Raw genomic sequence first — 19,521 nt, 5'->3', positions numbered from 1 at the left:
ATTACCCTACCACTGTTCCACATGAAGCAAAGTAAATCCTTCTCATATCCCCTTCGAGATATTGTCAGATACCTTCAACCAATTCTGATACCATGATTAGGTGTGATTTCTTAGTTCCAGTTATGGTTCTCATCCTTATAAAACTTAGTTGCCATGTAAAAACTAGAACCTATGCAGCCACGTCGTATCTTCAGAAAGTTATTCCCTTAATGCAGTTTTCTCTCGGCTTTCCTCCAAGTTCCTTTCCTCCCAACTCTTTCTGCTTTTCCTTCCCCCTTGACTCCATCCATTCTAAACAGACTCACCTACCTCTTCCATTTTTTTCTTAAAGCACCCTCTCCACTTCCATATTGTAGCTGAAACTAGTCTCTTTTACGAGGACATCATTTTCCCTGTAGCCTTTTCTAAGGGTAAAGAAATTACTGCTTTTTCCTGCTCCAAGCATGGGATTGGGTATGTAGCTAGTAGGTAGGATGGTCATAGAGGTGAAGGAAAGTGTTGATACACTCCTGGATCCTTGTTTTTAATCACTAGTCTTCTTTGAACAAAAAGCTCACCCTGGTTTTTTTTTTTGCGGTATGCGGGCCTCACACTGTCGTGGCCCCTCCCGCCACGGAGCACAGGCTCCGGACGCGCAGGCCCAGCGGCCACAGCCCGCCGGCCCGTCTGCTCCGCGGCATGCGGGATCCTCCCGGACTGGTGCACGAACCCGCGTCCCCTGCGTCGGCAGGCGGACTCCCAACCACTGCGTCACCAGGGAAGCCCCTCATCCTGTTTTTGATCTCTTTTTTCATCTCCACTACTTACCAAGTTTGTGTCACTGTCCTTGTTTATTAAAGACTTTGCACTTTGCTGCTTTTTGTTTTTCTAGTCAAAATCTTTCAAATTTCGTATGTTTTTTAATTTTAAAAATTATGAAATATTTCATACATGCAAGTTATAAAATATAAAGAAGACATATGTATAAGTTTTTAAAAATCACCATCTAGCTTAAGAAATCAACTATTGCCAATGTTTTTGAAGCTTCCATATTATATTCAGGTGCTGTCCCAAACCTGTGCCTTGGGTAAACCTCTGTTGAATTTTGTGTTCAGTATCTCTTTGCTTTTCTGTGTGGTTTTTACTACATATAGTATACCTCAATACTATACTATTTAGTTTCTGAACTTAATGTAAATGGTATCATACTTTGTGTATTTTTGCCATTTTGAAATTCATCCATATTGATGCATGTGGCTGTGTCCTGTAGATTCATTTTCCTGCTTTTAGCGTTACATTTATATGAATGTACTGTACTATAGTTTATCCCTTCTCTTTTTGATGGACATTTGGGTAGTCTCCAGTTTTCTCTTACTATTATTAGAAACAGTGTTGCCATGAATATTCTTGTATGTTTCCTGGTGTACATTTAGTTGGTATTTTAATGTTCCTTTAAAAATGATGGCTTTGTGTATTTCTTGCTCTTTTTTTTTCCCCTACAAAAGAGGTTTAAGTAGATGCACATTTGCGTCTCTATAAAAATAAGCCTATATTTAAAATTAGAATCAAAGTGCCTCCTGTAATTTTTTTAAATTAAAATTAAGGTATAATTAACATACAGTAAAATTCACCTTTTTCCGTGTACAGGTCTGTGAGTTTTGACAAACACATACAGATGTGGGACCATTACAATCAAGATATAGGATAGTTTCAGCACCCCCCAAAATTCCCTCATGTCTGTTTGCTATCAGCCCCCTATAATTTTAAAATTAGCAGTTTCGTGCTACCAACCAATTCAGTGATGGTGATTGAAGATTGTACGCTTTCATTAAAAAGTCATGTACATCGTGGGGAACTTGAATTTCAGGTGTGGCACAACCCTTGATTTCAGGTGTGTGTGTGTTTAACATATACATACATTCTTTTTAAAAATATTTTCCATTATGGTTTATCATAGGATATTGAATATAGTTTTCTGTGCTATACAGTAGGACCTTGTTGTTTATCCATTCTATGTAGAAAAGCTAACCCCAACCTCCCACTCCACCCCTCCCCCAGTCCTCTCCCTCTTGGCAACCACAAATCTGTTCTCTATGTCTGTGAGTTTGTTTCTGTTTTGTAGATAGGTCCATTGGTACCATACTTTAGTGATATCATATGGTATTTGTCTTTCTCTTTCTGACTTCACTTAGCATGATAATCTCTAGTTCCATCCATGTTGCTGCACATGGCATTATTTCGTTCTTTTTTATGGCTGGGTAGTATTCCATTTGTGTGTGTGTATACACACACACACACACCCCTCACACATTCGTTATCCATTCTTCTATTGATGGACATTTAGGTTGTTTCCATGTCTTGGCTATTGTGTACAATGCTGCTATGAACGTAAGGGTGCATGTATTTTTTTTTTCAGTATGTGGGCCTCTCACTGTTGTGGCCTCTCACCCATTGCGGAGCACAGGCTCTGGACCCGCAGGCTCAGTGGCCATGGTTCACGGGCCCAGCTGCTCCACGGCATGTGGAATCTTCCCGGACCAGGGCACGAACCCATGTCCCCTGCATCGGCAGGCGGACTTTCAACCACTGCGCCACCAGGGAAGACAGGAACAAAAACTTTTCCAAAAATTGTCATAAAGGGAAATACACCATAAAGATACTAAATCATATTGTAAAGAAATAGTTTCAAGTCAGTGAGTTCCATGTTGTTAAAACACAGTGGATGGGAAACAACCTAAGTGTCCCATCATCGGATGAATGGATAAAGATGTGGCACATATATACAATGGAATATTACTCAGTCATAAAAAAAAATGAAATTGAGCTATTTGTAATGAGGTGGATAGACCTAGAGTGTCATACAGAGTGAAGTAAGTCAGAAAGAGAAAGACAAATACCGTATGCTAACACATATATATGGAATTTAAGAAAAAAAAAGTCATGAAGAACCTAGGGGTAAGACAGGAATAAAGACACAGACCTACTAGAGAATGGACTTGAGGATATGGGGAGGGGGAAGGATAAGCTGTGACAAAGCGAGAGAGAGGCATGGACATATATACACTACCAAACGTAAGGTAGATAGCTAGTGGGAAGCAGCCGCATAGGGCAGGGAGATCAGCTCGGTGCTTTGTGACCTCCTGGAGGGGTGGGATAGGGAGGGTGAGAGGGAGGGAGACGCAAGAGGGAAGAGATATGGGAATATATGTATAACTCATTCACTTTGTTATAAAGCAGAAACTAACACACCATTGTAAAACAATTACACTCCAATAAAGATGTTAGAAAAAAAAAAACAGTGGATGTTTTGCAGCCCTCATTCTACATGACCTCTTAGTTGAAACTCCATTACACTGGCTTTCACCATCACACTCCACTCTCCTCTCATCAGGTACTCAACATAAAATGTTGGAGCTTCTCAGCGTTCAGTATTGGGCTTCCTTTTCATTGTATAAACTATTTTGAACAATTTTTGTCAATGCCTGTAACTTCGTTGACGTACCATCTATCTGTAGTATACCAAAAAGTCCTGAATTAACATATCTAGTCTGAGCTTCAGTTGTCTGCAGAATGACTCCATGTGGAGGGATCCCTTGATTCACAGGGATCCCTTGATTTCAGGTTGTTCTTAGCAGCTTTTCTGTTTTTGTTGGTTTCATGTTTATGCTTCAGATTATTTCATTGATCCTTGTTTATAGCTTCTGTGGAACTAAATATAGCATTTGAAAACAGTACAATTACAGCATCAAGGTAAATCAGTTTTTGTGAACCAGTGATGTTCTAAGAAAAATCTAGGGCTTAAGGTTGTTAATACATTATTCAGAAATTAGCCAAACAGCCCTCCCTAAACTCAGGAAGCCACTGCTGGGTTAGCAGTTATGGCCAATGAATATAGAAACATAATATTTTCACACGGTATTTTATCCTCTTCATTATGATGGAATTGCAATATGTTATACCACTACATTCCCTTTGCAAGCACTCACTGCACATAAAATTGTTCTGTTCTTTGGCCTTTTATGAAAAAACACAGACTTGGACCATGTCAAAAAGCAAAGTTCTGATTTTTTTTTTTTTTTTAATGCATGGTCTGGTAACTTTTGAAAACAGAATATTTGAAGTCTCTTTTCCCTCCCGTACCTACAAGTAAAATAACATTCCAGGAGGATGTACTGTTTGAGTGGTTAGGAGGTTGGATTTTGTTCTGAAATCTTTTGAGCAGAGGAATCAAAGCTGTGCATTAGAAAATTAAAGTCCTTTGTGAAGTATATGAAACAGGACTATATATATGTTGTGTAGTTCAAAGGCAGTATATTCACTGAATTGTCTTTTGTACATCTTCACTAATAGAAACATTTTACATAAATTTGAATATAGTTTAAACAAAGACTTCGTTTGTGGAAAATTAAATGAAAGAATGTGTAGAGATCATTTTGTACATTATGTGATTCAAATGTAAAGTTATTATTATTTACAAAAAGGGATCTGTCTTGGTGGTTATTCTTAGCAAGTTGCTTTATGTAGAGTGTTTCAGTTTTCTAAGTGCTTTCATGTCTCTTATTTTACATGAATGGAATTCAGTAAGTATTTCCTCTCCCAGGCCATTTAAATTTAATGGTTGTGGAATGAGAAACTTAATCTTTTGTCAGATAGCATAAGGCAAATAGAGTCTGGAAGTTTAAAAGAGGATTGGGAACTCAAAAGTCTTGCTATGCTTATTTATTTGTAAATCTGAGATGAATGGTAGTCCTGAATAATGAGGGGAGAGCGGACCAGGTTATTGGAGATTTTATCTCCCCGACTCTAGTTGCCCCCTTGTTCCTTTGAGAAGTCCTTGGGGCTCACTAGTGTTTGCTGAAATCAGAGGCACTTTTCAATCACCATTTTTAATCTAGAACTTGGAACCTGTTTATGCTTTGGGGAAAGTTTGCATTATCTTCAAGACTTCCTGACTGACATATATATAAATATTATTTATATTTTATGTGTGTGTGTTTATACATATGCACGTGTGTTTGTATTTTTTTTCTCCCGTGGTATTTAGCATTTAATCATTTCTGATTTGCTTTTTTCGAAACTGTGGAATACTTTCTTATGGGTTGTTTTCACTTCTAATAATGTTTTGGTTATGAAGATTTGGTGTTACAGAGGTGTAATCCTGTAATCATTTTATCAGATGCTGAATACTGAGTATAAAAGCTAGCTGGCTAATTTTCTTCTGTCCTTCCTCCCTTGATCCCTGAATCTGCATCCGTATTCTGTACTGTAATATCTCTACAGTATTCTGTACCAGTAGAGACAGTACTAGTACCTGACTTCACTCAACATCTTACAGGTTTAAGTTGTCAACATCTGGTACTTTCTAAAGTCAGCCTACAGGCACAGAGTCAGCAGGGACAGGAGGGAACTGCTCCCCCCTGAGATTTCAAAACATAAATTTTTCTGTAATGGTGAATTTATCCTTAGGGACTTTTCTTAAGAGAGTCCCTTATCTCTTAGTTCAGTGGTTCTCAGAGTGTAGTCCCAGACGAGCAATACCAAGCATCATATGGGATCATGTTAGAAATGCAAAATTCTTGGGTCCCAATCCAAACTGTCTGAATCAGAGACTGGGGAGTGGACCCAACAATCTGGTGTTTCTGATGCATGCAAAAGTTTGCGAACCACTAGCCTAGGTAATAGGAGTATTCCTCCAGATTCTGCTTTACATTTACTTCTGTCAAGAGTCGTTGTGGTAGCATAATTCTAGATCAGTTTTTATATTAATTTCTAAGTTTAGAGGTTCACAGACAACATGGGTAGTGAAAAATTTGAACCCCAGCCTTAGTGTGAGGAGCTAACCTGTGGTTTGAGTTCTCAGGGATGTGATCCCTTCTCCAGTTCTCAGTACATACAGAGTAGACACTGTGCCAATGGCTGACTTCTTCTAGTCTTCCCTTTTATTGAAAGCATAGTACTTTGGAAATTTTGGCCTTATGCAGGGGTCTCAGTGATAGGACCTTATCTTCTCTCCCTCCTGCGAATATCAAAAAACAAACCTGGTTTTCAGTTTTCCTCTTTGTTTCTGGTCCTTGGAAATTTCTCTTTTTCTCTGAATCCAGCAATACCTTTAAAAATTTTTTTTTGTATTTAAAGCATTATTTCTAGATGTTTATGTTAGGATTTTCACTTTTAGTCCATGATTTTGTCACAGAAGTCATTATAGTTACTTTATATCAAAGTTTATTTGATAAAATACTTATTTTATTATACTTATTTATACTTATTTCTGTTCTGTAACTACAGCAGTGATCTTTCATGCCTTGTCCTATGTTGATTATAATAATTGAAAACCAATAAACATTCCTCATAGTATTAGGATACTTGTATAGTCATTGCAGAACCAAGTAGCATGTTTGGCCCATGGAGGAGGAGTTGTAATCTTTTGACTACCTATCCTACTCAGAGGATGCTTTAGGTGACAAAATGATATGGGTTTGTTTTCATCTTTGTCCTCCACTCTCTGATTGCCTTTTTTTTTTTTAATATTTATTTTCTTTATTTTTTTGGCTGCATTGGGTCTTTGTTGCAGCACACGGGGTCTTCATCGAGGCATGTGGGCTCTTCATTGGGGCACGCGGGCTTCTCTCTAGTTGTGGTGTGCGGGTTTTCTCTCTCTAGTTGTGGCGCGCAGGCTCCAGAGTGCATGCGCTCTGTAGTTTGTGGCACGCGGGCTCTCTTGTTGAGGTGCGCGGGCTTAGGTGCCCGACCAGGGATTGAACCCGCGTCCCCTGCATTGGAAGGCAGATTCTTTACCACTGGACCAGCAGGGAAGTCCGTGATTGCCTTTTTATATTTCTTATGATAAGAGAGCTGTGGGCTTAAGTTTTATTAAGAACTTGTAAGTTCTCAATCATACTGTTTTTGAATCCACATTGTGTATGGTATTTTTCTCAAAGTCCTCTGATTTGTTCTAATTTGTAATGATTGTTTTTCAGACCTGCTGTACTGCCATCACCCTGGGATTTCTTTTCATTGCACTTCTGGGTTACTTCTATTTCTTGGATCCTGTATTTATATATATGTCCCCAGGTGAAGGAGAGAGCATGCACGCATACATAAAAATCAATCAAGTAAAATTTTCTGAATGGATATGTGAGAAGCAACTTTGAATCTTAATACATCTGGCAAGGTCTTTGTTTTTTCCCTTATACTAGACTAATAGTTTGATTGGAGTATAAAACTCTAGATTCAACATTATTTTCCCCCAGAGCACTTTAGCATCTTTTGTTTTCTGTGGGAAGTCTAATGCTAATCTAATTCTTTTTCTTTGTAGGTTACTCCCCCTTTCTTTTTCTGGAAACTGAGAATTTTTTATGCAGTTCCTTAGAGTATTAAACTTGATAAGGAATATGATGAAACCATATTGCATATAGTAAAATAACCTTTTAGTAATCCCATGTCACTAAATATCAGTTGTGGTTTCCTGTTACTTTGAGTGAAAAACTAAGGCTTATTACCATAATCCTAATGAAGAGCTCACTTCCACATATTTCCCTTCACTTCCTAGTCTTTTTTTTTTTTTTTTGGCTGTACGTGGGCCTCTCACTGTTGTGGCCTCTCCCGTTGCGGAGCACAGGCTCCGGACGCACAGGCTCAGTGGCCATGGCTCACGGGCCCAGCCGCTCTGTGGCATGTGGGATCTTCCCGAACCGGGGCACGAACCTGTGTCGCCTGCATTGGCAGGCGGACTCTCAACCACTGCGCCACCAGGGGAGCCCCACTTCCTAGTCTTTGTCTCTTCTTACACACTGAGAACCTTTCACAACACAAAGAGAAGGGATGGGAAACTTTCTCAGTCATCTTTCCTTATCTCCACTCTTAAAAGTAATGCATTTGTTGTAAAATAAGAATATGCTAACCCACAACCTGAACATCACTGAAAATATGTAAAGGTTGATAGCCTAAGTGTTTTTTCAATACTTAGTTATTTTGTGGATCTGTAGCATTCTCCTCCATTTGGGCAGTGAATTTTTAGAATTCAGAGTTCCATGTCTTAGCTTGCATCAAGCTTTGCGGTACAGGTTTATACATATGAAAGCCAATGATTATGATTGGTTGCTAGCATATTGTACCTCAAAAAGTCAATGTTAATCAAGTCTGTTTTACCACACGTGGAGATCACATTTCTAATGCTTATGTGTAGTTCATGTATGAGTTTGTCAAGTCTTAGTTGTTCTGTTTTGTTTTAATCAGAATATCTAAATATTAATGGTTATTTTTCACTTTCTAAGTTTTAGGATTATCAGAACATAACTGATTTTCTTATTAAAATCAAGGGGTTAAAAACAACTATTTTTAATAGCACCATTAAATATAGGGAGAAAATAAGGTTAGTGTGAGGAAAGTTACAAGAGCATTTGTATATGGTTCTGAAAACTATTTTCTATTTTAGTTATAACAAATGTGAATTATAATATTCTTAAGTATAGAAGGAAAATGACATGGTTTTTTGAATACATCTGCTAAATAATTTAGAATGATCAAAAGTAACCATTTAGCAGTTTGCTTCATTCCTATCAGTTTAATCAGTTCTGTTTTATATGCTTATATTTTAAAATCTAACATAGTATGTAACCTCATATATTCTTTAGCTAATATTAACATTTTTGTTCTAGCAGCAGGTGCCAATCAAAAGTTCCCTAATGCCCAAATGATTAGAATTTGCAGGAGTAGACTGGAGATAGGAGAGGCTCTATTAGAAAACACACAGCCCATATCAGACTTTCAGTTAACTTGTAATTTTGACAGTTTTGATGAGAGACTCAATTGGAAAATTGAGTTGTGTGGGGAATCCTGGAGAGTTAATAATTCAGTTAAGTGATCCATACCAATTTTATAGCTAAACCCTTGAAAACTTGAGACTGTGCTTCAACATTAACAGGTATGGGTTTTTAATTATCTACCACTCCCATGATCTACCTGAAATGCCATGTCTTTCCCAAAGATATTCTATGATATTCTAGTTAAGAACTAGATCAGTTGACTGTTTTTTAATGTTTTAAATAAATTTTACTTTGTCCACATAAACATTATTAAATAATAAATGTAATGGCCTTAAATAACAGGAATAAAGAAGGCAGGCAAGTGTGATTTTAAATCAGATCAAGGGCCTACTTAAATTATACCCCCTTAAGCAGAAACTGACACACCGTTGTAAAGCAATTATACCCCAATAAAGATGTTAAAAAAAAAATTATACCCCCTCCTAAATTGATCTCTCAGCTAACAATTAATGCCTAAAAGAGTAACTGTTAACTGATGGGAGGATAGTAGATTTTCTCAGTTGAATTAGAGCTTTAAAGAGGTGGTCAAGTACCATAGAAATTGTTTATTGCCCTGTTGTGTACCTTGTGTGTTGATACCTGGTTAATTTTATGATATTTTAAAGAAACGTTAACTTTTCATTTGATATTATTTACTGTGTATCTCCCTTTCCCACCCCACCCCTTGTATCTTTTAAAGGTATTTAATTCAGGTTGATGGTGTATTTTCCCTCCTTTACACTTTGTGGTAAACATACTTAAAAACCTATGCATGTAAACAGTAATGCAAAAATCCTTAAAAGATTTTATTCAGTTGATTGATTTTGTTGCATTGGCAGAGTGAAGATAGTCCAAGTCCCAAGAGACAGCGCCTCTCTCATTCAGTCTTTGATTATACATCAGCATCACCAGCTCCCTCACCACCAATGCGACCATGGGAGATGACATCAAATAGGCAGCCCCCTTCAGTTCGACCAAGCCAACATCACTTCTCAGGGGAACGATGCAACACACCTGCACGCAACAGAAGAAGGTTAGTTGGTTACAGTTACTTATTAAATTTGTGGTCATTGGTAGATTTGTGAATTTTTTTTAACATCAGAAAGCATTTTTTCTGTAGGAATTTTATGAACACATCAACACCTTTTTACTTCTACGCTTACACACGAGAAACAACGTTACAAGTTGTTTAGATTTCTACAGTCCATCATGAGAGTTCATTTAGCTTGTGGCTGACAGAAGAAGAAATTGAAAGGCTAAATTGGTTTACCTAAAATCAATCTGTACCATTATATGTGAATTCAACTACCTTAAGGTTTAAGACTTTTTGTGGGCTAGCCTTCAATCCATATTACTGAAAAATGCATTTTATAGTTTATAACTGTAAGGAAATATAGAACCATGGTCTTAGGAATGAGCAACCTCTTTTTCGCGCAATTCTTATCCACTCCATTCTTAGAAATGAATAACCTCTCTCCAGATATTCCTTCTGTATCCTCTAAGGCAACTGGGAGCTTAATTAAGTTTCTTTAAAATTGTGGAGCCTGTGATATGAAGAGTGACTGAAATTTAGTTTGACTTTCAGTCCTGTCTTCCATATAGGACTTGCCCCTTGCTTTTCCTTCCCAGGGGAATACATTTCCTGAGCTGCTTCCTCTTTAGAAGTTGTCTGAGGTCATACCTTTCTCCTTCCAAGGAAATAGAGCATACTTGGGATGAGGCAACTGTTTATATGTCCAGGATGTGGTATTACAGACTAAATGTTTGTGTCTCCTGAAGATCCATAGGTTGATGCCTTAGCCCCCAGTGTGGATGTATTTAGAGATGAGGCCTCTAAGGAAGTAATTTAGGCTGAATGAGGTCATAAGGATGGGGCCCTGGTCCAAGAGGATTAGTGTCCTTATAAGAGGAGACTCTAGGAAGAGAGCTCTCGCTAGAAACCAGCCATGCTGGCATCTTGATCTTGGACATAGTCTCTAGGACTGTGAGAAGATGAATTTCTATTGTTTAAGTGAGTCTGTGGTATTTTATTAGGGCTAATACTGAAGGAGTCTTAAAACCCATCATTCATTGTTCCAAATAAGACAAGATAAACCTGTTCCTGAGCTGTATTCTGTTGACACACTAAGACTTTTACATTATCTGGTGCAGTATTACCCAATTATATGGGAATGTTTAAGTAAAATAATGTTATGCCAACCAGGTAAAATATTTTATAGCTGTTAAATGTTATAGCATGAGGAAATAAGGTTGGTTGTTTCAAGGTTACAGCCTGAGCCCCTGCTGTAATCTTTCCTATTGCTTTATGGCGAAATGTGACGTACATTCAGGAGAACTTGTAAAACAAGTGTACACTTAAAAGGATAACACACAGGTGTGCCCAACACCTAGGTTAAAATAGAGCATTAAAAACCCTCCTTCTGATAACTCCTGTCCTGTGATTTGTCATCACTTGCAAACATTTGAGGAAAGCCAACAAAGTGAAAGAAGGGCACTGAAACTCAATACAAGAAAGAACTTGAAGAAACCATTAATAGAAGAAATAAAACAATTAAGAGAATAAACAAAATAGAATTTTAGAATAAGTGTAGCATGAGAGAAGTGGAAGAGATTGTATCCATAAAAATCAACTGGAAATCTTAGTTGGTAAAATTAATAAACAGGCAGAAAAAGCATCTTGGTCCCTGGAAGATCAAGTGAAGGAATTTTCCCAGAATGTAGTGTAAAAGGGCAAAATGGAAAGTGTGGAAAAGAAATTTAAATATAGGCAAGAGTCATCAGTTCTGAGTATGTCTAATCATATTTCCAGGCGGAAACAATAGAAGGGAACAATTTAGACAGAAATGGTACAAAATCATTTTCAAGAATTGAAGAGGGACTTCTCTGGTGGCGCAGTGGTTAAGAATCTGCCTGCCAGTGCAGGGGATGCGGGTTTGAGCCCTGGTCCGGGAAGATCCCACATGCCACGGAGCAACTAAGCCTGTGCGCCACAACTACTGAGCCTGCGCTCTAGAGCCTGTGAGCCACAACTACTGAAGCCCACGTGCCACAACTACTGAAGCCCGTGCACCTAGAGACTGCTCCACAACAAGAGAAGCCATTGCAATGAGAAACCCGTGCACCACTACGAAGAGTAGACCCCGCTCGCCGCAACTAGAGAAAGCCTGTGTGCAGCAACGAAGACCCAATGCATCCATAAATAAATAAATATTTTTTAAAAAATTGAAGAAAGACTTTTGAGCAAGATCTTGGTGAAATTTAAGAGTATGCACAAACATTCAGAGATGAAGAATGTTGAACAATAAGAGATCCTCCCTGAATCATACATCATGATCAAGAGGGATTTATCCTGGGGTTGCAAGGGTTTTTCAGTATCCACAAGTCAATCAGTGTGATACACAACATTAACAAATTGAAGAATAAAAACCATATAATCGTTTCAATAGATGTAGAAAAAGCTTTTGATAAGATTTAGCATCCATTTATGATTAAAAACTCTCCAGAAAGTGGGCATAGAGGGCACATACCTCAACATAATAAAGGCCTTATATGACAAACCTACAGCTGACATCATACTCAACGGTGAAAACCTGAAAGCGTTCCCTCCAAGATCAGGAATAAGACGAGGATGTCCACTCTCGCCACTTTTACTTAACATAGTTTTGGATGTCGTAGCCAAAGCAGTCAGACAGGAAAAAGAAAAGGAATCCAAGTTGGAAAGGAAGAAGTAAAATTGTCACTGTTTTCAGATGATGTGATACTATGCATAGAAAATCCTAAAGATGCCACCAGGAAACTACTAGAGCTCATTGATGAATTCAGTAGAGTTGCAGGATACAGAATTAATATACATAAATCTGTTGCATTTCTATACGTGAATGACAAACTATCAAAAAGAGAAATTAAGGAAACAGTCTCATTTACCATCACATCAAAAAGAATAAAATACCTAGGAATAAACCTACTTAAGGAGTTAAAAGACCTGTACTTGGAAAACTGTAAGGCACTGATGAAAAAAATTGAGGATGACAAAAACAGATGGAAAGATATACCGTGTTCTTGGATTGGAAGAATTAATATTGTTAAAAGGACCATACTACCCAAGGCAATCTACAGATTCAGTGCAGTCTCCATCAAAATACCAATGGCATTTTTCGCAGAACTAGAACAAATAATTTTAAAGTTTGTATGGAGACACAAAATATCCTGAATGGCCAAAACAATCTTGAGAAAAAACAACAGAGCTGAAGGAATCATGCTCCCTGACTTCAGACTATATACTACAAAGCTACAGTCATCAAGACAGTATGATACTGGCATAAAAACAGACACATAGATCAATGGAACAGGATGGAAAGCCCAGAAATAAACCCACGCAGTATGGTCAGTCTGTGGCAAAGGAGGCAAGAATATACAATGGAGAAAAGACAGCCTCTTCAGTAAGTGGTGCTGGGATAACTGGACAGCTACATGTAAAAAAATAAAATTAGAACATTCTCTAACACAATATACAGAAATAAATTCAAAATGGATTAAACAGCTAAATGTAAGACTAGATACTATAAAACTCCTAGAGCAAAACATAGGTGAACTCTTTCACATAAATTGCAGCAGTATTTTTTGGATCTGTCTCCTAAAGAGAAGAAAATTAAAGCAAAAATAAACAAATTGGACTTAATTAAACTTAAAAGCTTTTGCACAGCACAAAATTCATCGACAAAATGAAAAGACAGCCTACTGAATGGGAGAAGATGTTTGCAAATGATATGACCAATATGGGGTTAATATCGAACATATATAAACAGCTCATAGAACTCAATGTCAAAAAAAAAAACTCAGTTAAAAAATGGGCAGAAGACCTGAGTAGACAGTTTTTCAGAGAGGAAGTGCAGGTGGCCAACAGGTACATGGAAAGATGCTCAGTATTGCTAATCATCAGGGAAATGCAAATCAAAACCACAATGAGATACCACCTCACACCTGGCAGAACAGCTATTATCGAAAAGAACGCAAAAAACAAATGTTAGCAAAGGTGTGGAAAAAAGAGAACCCTCATACACTGTTGGTGGGAATGTAAATTGGTGCAGCCACTGTGGAAAATAGTATGAAGATTTCTCAAAAACACTAAAAACAAAACTACCATATGATCCAGCAGTTTCACTCCTGGGTAGATATCCAAAAAACCCAAAAATACTAATTCAGAAACATATGCACCCCAGTGTTCATAGCAGCATTATTTACGATTGCCAAGGTATGGAAGCAAGCTAAGTGTCCATCAACAGGTGAATGGATAAAGGATGTGTGTGTGTGTGTATTCCACACAATGGAATACTACTCAGCCATTAAAAAGGCCGAAATTTTGCCATTTGCAGCAACATGGATGGACTTGGAGGGCATTATGCCAAGTAAAATAAGTCAGAGAAAAACAAATACTGTATGACATCACTTATATATATGGAATCTAAAAAATACAGCTAACTAGTTGCATGTAAAGAAAGAAGCAGACTCACAGATACAGAGAACAAACTAGTGGTTACCAGTGGGGAGAGGGAAGGAGGACGGAGAGGGCTAATATAAGGGTAGGGGATAAGAGGTACAAACTATTAGGTATAAAATAAGCTGCAAGGGTACATTTATTGTACAACACGGGGAGTATAGCCAGTATTTCGTAATGACTATAAGTGGAACATAACCTTTAAAATTGTGAATCACTGTATTGTACACCTGTAACTTATGTAATATTGTACAGCAACTACAATTAAAAAAGAAATAATAAAAGAAAAAAGAACCTTCTTGAAAGAATTATTAAATACTGTACTCTAGGAAGTGGAAGAATAAATGCAAGAAGTAGGATTTAATACCATTTGATTAGGAAAGGAAACAAAAAAGACATACTGCTAAGTCTGAATAAAGGTCTATTCAAAAAAAGAAAAAATTTCAGGGGGACAGCAGAGAGTAAATGTAAAATGGGGACAGCAGAGAGAAGTAAAAATGTGCAATCTAGATGTTTTTAGAAAAATTGAATTATGTGTTTAAAAATTCAAGTGTAGTCACTAGAAGAATAGAACTGGAACATATAGCTTCCACACAATGAAACAGATAAACAACATATATAGAAAATGCAATCCAACAAAAGGCAGGTCAGTGAGACCAGGAGGGAAGAGCTTTGTGCTGTTCACAAGTGATACGTCTAAAACAAAGTGACAAAGTAGTACCTATCATAGATATAAAAGTCAACTGAAAGAAATATTTGTCCATCTTATCACTGTTTATTATTTCTAGATTTTCCAATAATTCTGCTTTCTAAATGTTCTACTACAAAGGCATACATAACAGATTTAATGAGAGGCAATTCAGTAAAGACAAGGACCAAAATTGTCAAGGAACTTAAGTGTCAGCGTGAGAGCTTGGGTCTTAATTTGTGTTAAGTTTGAGTTATTGAAATTATGTTTGAGTAGGGAAGTGAGAGCAAGAAGCAACAACAGAATAAAACAATATTAAAAGGGACCCTTAAAGTTTGTGGACAGGCTGAGTGTTTTTTCGGGAGATGAGTGATCTGGGCATATATTTTCAATTTTGATTGTAAGGTACACAGTTTTTCACATCATAATGTCTCTAAATTGATGGTATAGTATAATCTAATTGGCAGCTTTCCTCCTCTTTTTAGTGATACATTAAACAGTCCTTTAAAATATTTTTACAGGTATAAAGATACGTACATATACATGAATTAGTATACATAGATAAATTTTCTTGTTCTTTTCTCTTAGAGAGACTAGAAATAGTGTAGCAGTCAGCACACTTACCTTCTAAATACCATTCCACAGTCAAAGGAACCAGGGCTCTGGAGAACTGGTTAATTCCAGAATTGGTGTAGGGAAAATACAAGATAAGCCTAGAGCATATTGTCCGTATAGTAAGGAACAGTAGTAAAAGGGCACAGGAGCTAAACTGAAAGTGCTCCCATTGGACAAAGTTGAAATAATTTTAACAACAAAATAAAACAATAGTGTGGATTATAACCTAAAGAATAAAATAAATATCCATTAGCCCATACTCATAAATAAGTGAATAAACAAATAAATGGGAGAGAGGGAACAGTTCTTCCTTATGGAATTCCAGTTAATACATGTGGAAGAAATGAGGGGAGTAGAAAATCACCATTAGAATATTATAATAGTGATAGCTGAAGGTCCATTCATGCATGCTAAAGTTATTGGCAAAACTTTTAGCAGAAGCAAAATATTTGCATGGTCTCAAAGTATCTCCCCCCCACCAAGTATTTGGTAATTACAAAGGGAAGAATGGTGATTTTGTAGTAGAGGGTCTTGGCAGAAACCAGTTTAGCCAAGTGATTGGTGGTAAATACATAGGCATGAGTGATGGATGTGATGTTATGTGCCCCTGGATACAATGCACTGAAAAGGGCCTATCACCTCTGTGATATCCTTTCCAGTAATGCATAACGTCATGCAGATCATGCGAAAACATCAGACAAATCTGGGTATTCTGCAGAGTAAATATGTCTTCAGAGGTATTAAGGTCGTGAAAGACTGAGGAACTGTCATGGATTGGAGAAGACTAAGGAAACATGACCACTATATGCAATAATGGGATCCTGCACTGGATTTTTAGACCGTGAGGGGATATTGGTAGAAAAACTGGGTAAAGTCTGAATACATTCTGTTGTTTAGTTAACAGTATGATACCAAGGTTTATTTCCTAATTTTGATAATTATTCTAATGGAAGATATTAACATGAAGGAAAGCTGAGTGAGGGGTACACAAAAATTATATTAAAATTATCTCAAAATAAAACATTAAAGTGAGTTCGAAGGTGGATGGCATCTGAAAATCAGTGAAATACAGTATGTCAGTTTTGAAGCAGAAATGCAAAAAAGAGTTATGCTGAAAATAAAGATAGAGGAAGCAATAGATGGAGCAAGAACCTGGGGGTTAGTTTTAAGAGCACTGTAGAGGAGTTGATGTTGCAAAGGAGTGTCCCTTTTTCTTTTTAAGATTGGGCAGTTGAGAGTGAGAAGAAACAGATTTAGAGGTGCAGAGTGCAACAATTAAGGGAAAGGTGACCTGTCCTCAGTAAATGCTGCTGAGGTGGCTGTGCGCAACTGTGTCTTGAAGGGGGCTGTTCGGCCTCTTTTGCCTAATGTGGAGTACATTTTTAATGAGGCCTGCTGCTTTTTCGAATTGTTATGCATGCTGAGGCATTGTAAAAAGCAGTGGAGCTGAATTGTGGAATTGTAGGGAAGTGGAAGATGGAAGTCTACTCATGATAACTTGTTATTTGTGTTAAACTATGTCCATGACAAGTGCATGGGGAGTAAAAGTGGTTTCCTTCAGTAACCAGATTCTACCTAAAAATTCTGTATATTACTGGAACATTTATGCTGACGCTATTTTGCCATCATTTCCATTCTCAGCATTTACCCAATTACTCGATTATTTGCAATTGTCAACAAATTAAATGTTTTTTAGTTATTTTATGTATTTTCTACTCTCATTTTTTAAAATTGTCATTTTGGGCATATAGGAACTATGTCTTTTCTATGTGTCTTAGCCAGATAGACAAACATAAAATGCCCATTAGGCATATGTGGATTACGGCCAAGATACATATGCAAATTAAAATTTGTTCTAAAATGTTTATAAAATAAAGGAGGCAAAATAATAGGTTAAACCATATGAAATTGCTGATATTTGACTATATTTGCCTATAAAAGGATCAATTTTATACAATTAAACCCCCTCCCCCAAAATGACAGTGATTGGCTATTGATTTCTAAATAATCTCAGAGCTGATTATCAATTTTGTTTACTTCTGTTATATTTTGAAAAACATATACATTCTGTTTAAATTTGTAAGTGTTCAGAGCTGATGATGAACCACAGCAATTCTTTAATACTCAAGCCTACCTTAGCATATACTACTAATGGATTACAACGAGAGACAATACAGAATCCTGATGGATCACAACAGTAAACATTATAACAACCTTTTTGACATTTTTCTATATTACAGTCCTCCTGTCAGGCGCCAGAGAGGAAGAAGGGATCGTCTGTCTCGACATAATTCCATTAGTCAAGATGAAAATTATCACCATCTCCCTTATGCACAGCAGCAAGCAATAGAGGAACCTCGAGCCTTCCACCCTCCGAATGTATCTCCCCGTCTATTACACCCTGCTGCTCATCCACCCCAGCAGAATGCAGTAATGGTTGACATACATGATCAGGTATAGTAACAGAATGCCCAGGAAATACAGATGCTGAAAGTTGGTAGCAGTTTATTGAGGTTGGTTGTTTTTTATTGTAGATTTCTTTTAATTTTACCTAAAAGGAAACAGTTTTACCCAAAATGAAGCTATTTTAGGTAAGTTCATCATTCTTCATTGAGGATTAAAATTTAAATTCTACACAGCTTCCTTAGAAGAAGGTTGAACTTTAAAAAATTAGGATCAAGGTTGTGAAAGCTCAGAATGACTTCATTATAATAGTTGGTTTAAAATGACCAATACAGAACTTATAGCAGATATCAGACAGCTGGTGGTTTGAGTCTATATTCCTGTTTCCCTCTCCCTTCCGGTTTCTTCTGGAGTAATTCAGTAGGCAAGACAGTTGGGTGCATCTTTGATTACAAGTTTCTCTAGGTCTCCATGGAGATGACAGGTACAGAGCTTCCTTTCCCTTTGTTCCTTCCAGGAACTGAGGGACTAGCTGAGAAGAGGGTTTGCCAGTTCTTAGAGCCTGAGACCAAAATTGTATGATTTTCTGAGGTCAAAAAAGACACAAATCTAGGGACTTCGCTTGTGGTCCAGTGGGTAAGACTCCATGCTCCCAATGCAGGGGGCCGGGTTCAATCCCTGGTCGGGGAACTAGATCCCACATGCATGCCGCAACTAAAAGATCCTGCATGCCAGAACTAAGACTCGGCGCAGCCAAAATAAATAAGTAAATAAATATTATTTTAAAAAAGACAAATCTAGACATATTCTTATAAAGTTTCTGGATTTTAAGGATAAGGAAAAAAAATTTTCCAAGTTTATAGACAGCAGAAATTACAAAGGAAAGGAAATCAAATCAGACTAGCGTTTGATTTTTTTTTTTTTTTTTAATCTACTGCACTGGATGCTGGAAAACAATGAAAGTACCGTATACTGACAGTTGAAAGAAAATGTGATTTTGCTCAGACATCCTTCTTCCTTCAGCCATGTTCTTTCCCTTTATGTTCATGAAACACTTAAAAAAAATTAATCACATAATAAGTTTTAAAAAGAAAAGTTTTTCCAGACCATATTTTTTGTGGTCATAATCTGATAAAACTGTAAATCATAAGTTTTAAAAAAAGATTTTAAAAAAACGACACTGAAATATTTGAGGCAAGGTTGTAAAGGAAAAATCTTCATACCATAGTCAGTGGGACAGGCCAAAGCTGTTCTCCAAGAAATTTTTATAAACCTTCATTATGAACACTAATTGCTTGAGTAATTAGGGTGAAATGTTACAGAGTAAACCAAAAGGAATTGGGATGAATAACTTACCAGGCAAACAACTAAAATTAATGATTTGAAAATCTATTCTTTTAATAAGGGAAGTAGCACAAAGAAAACCCAATCCTAGTGCTTTGAAAAGTTGGTAAGGATGGCACACCTCTTCTGAGCTTGGTTATAGAAAAAAGAACAAATGTAAAGAAGAGTAGGAATGATAAAAAGATATATCTCTA

At 37.1% G+C, this 19,521-nt stretch overlaps 1 protein-coding gene across 9 annotated transcripts in view; it reads left to right on the top strand.

The window, feature by feature from the left end:
* RNF38 (ring finger protein 38) overlaps positions 1 to 19,521 on the top strand; it is a 123,607-nt gene that overhangs the window by 74,954 nt on the left and 29,132 nt on the right. For all 9 annotated transcript variants that reach the window (XM_029201376.1, XM_029201375.1, XM_029201371.1 and 6 more), the window contains 2 exons: positions 9,623 to 9,816; positions 17,821 to 18,034. In XM_029201376.1, the coding sequence (XP_029057209.1) occupies positions 9,710 to 9,816; positions 17,821 to 18,034 (321 nt within the window). In that variant the 5' untranslated portion in view covers positions 9,623 to 9,709. The remainder of the gene's footprint in view (positions 1 to 9,622; positions 9,817 to 17,820; positions 18,035 to 19,521) is intronic.

The sequence above is a fragment of the Monodon monoceros genome, unplaced genomic scaffold (assembly GCF_005190385.1).
Source record: "Monodon monoceros isolate NGI ecotype Baffin Bay Population unplaced genomic scaffold, NGI_Narwhal_1 Super_Scaffold_5, whole genome shotgun sequence".
In the NCBI taxonomy this organism is placed as follows: domain Eukaryota; kingdom Metazoa; phylum Chordata; class Mammalia; order Artiodactyla; family Monodontidae; genus Monodon; species Monodon monoceros.
Note: the sequence above shows the minus strand (reverse complement) of the source record. Positions and strands in the feature narration are given on the sequence as shown.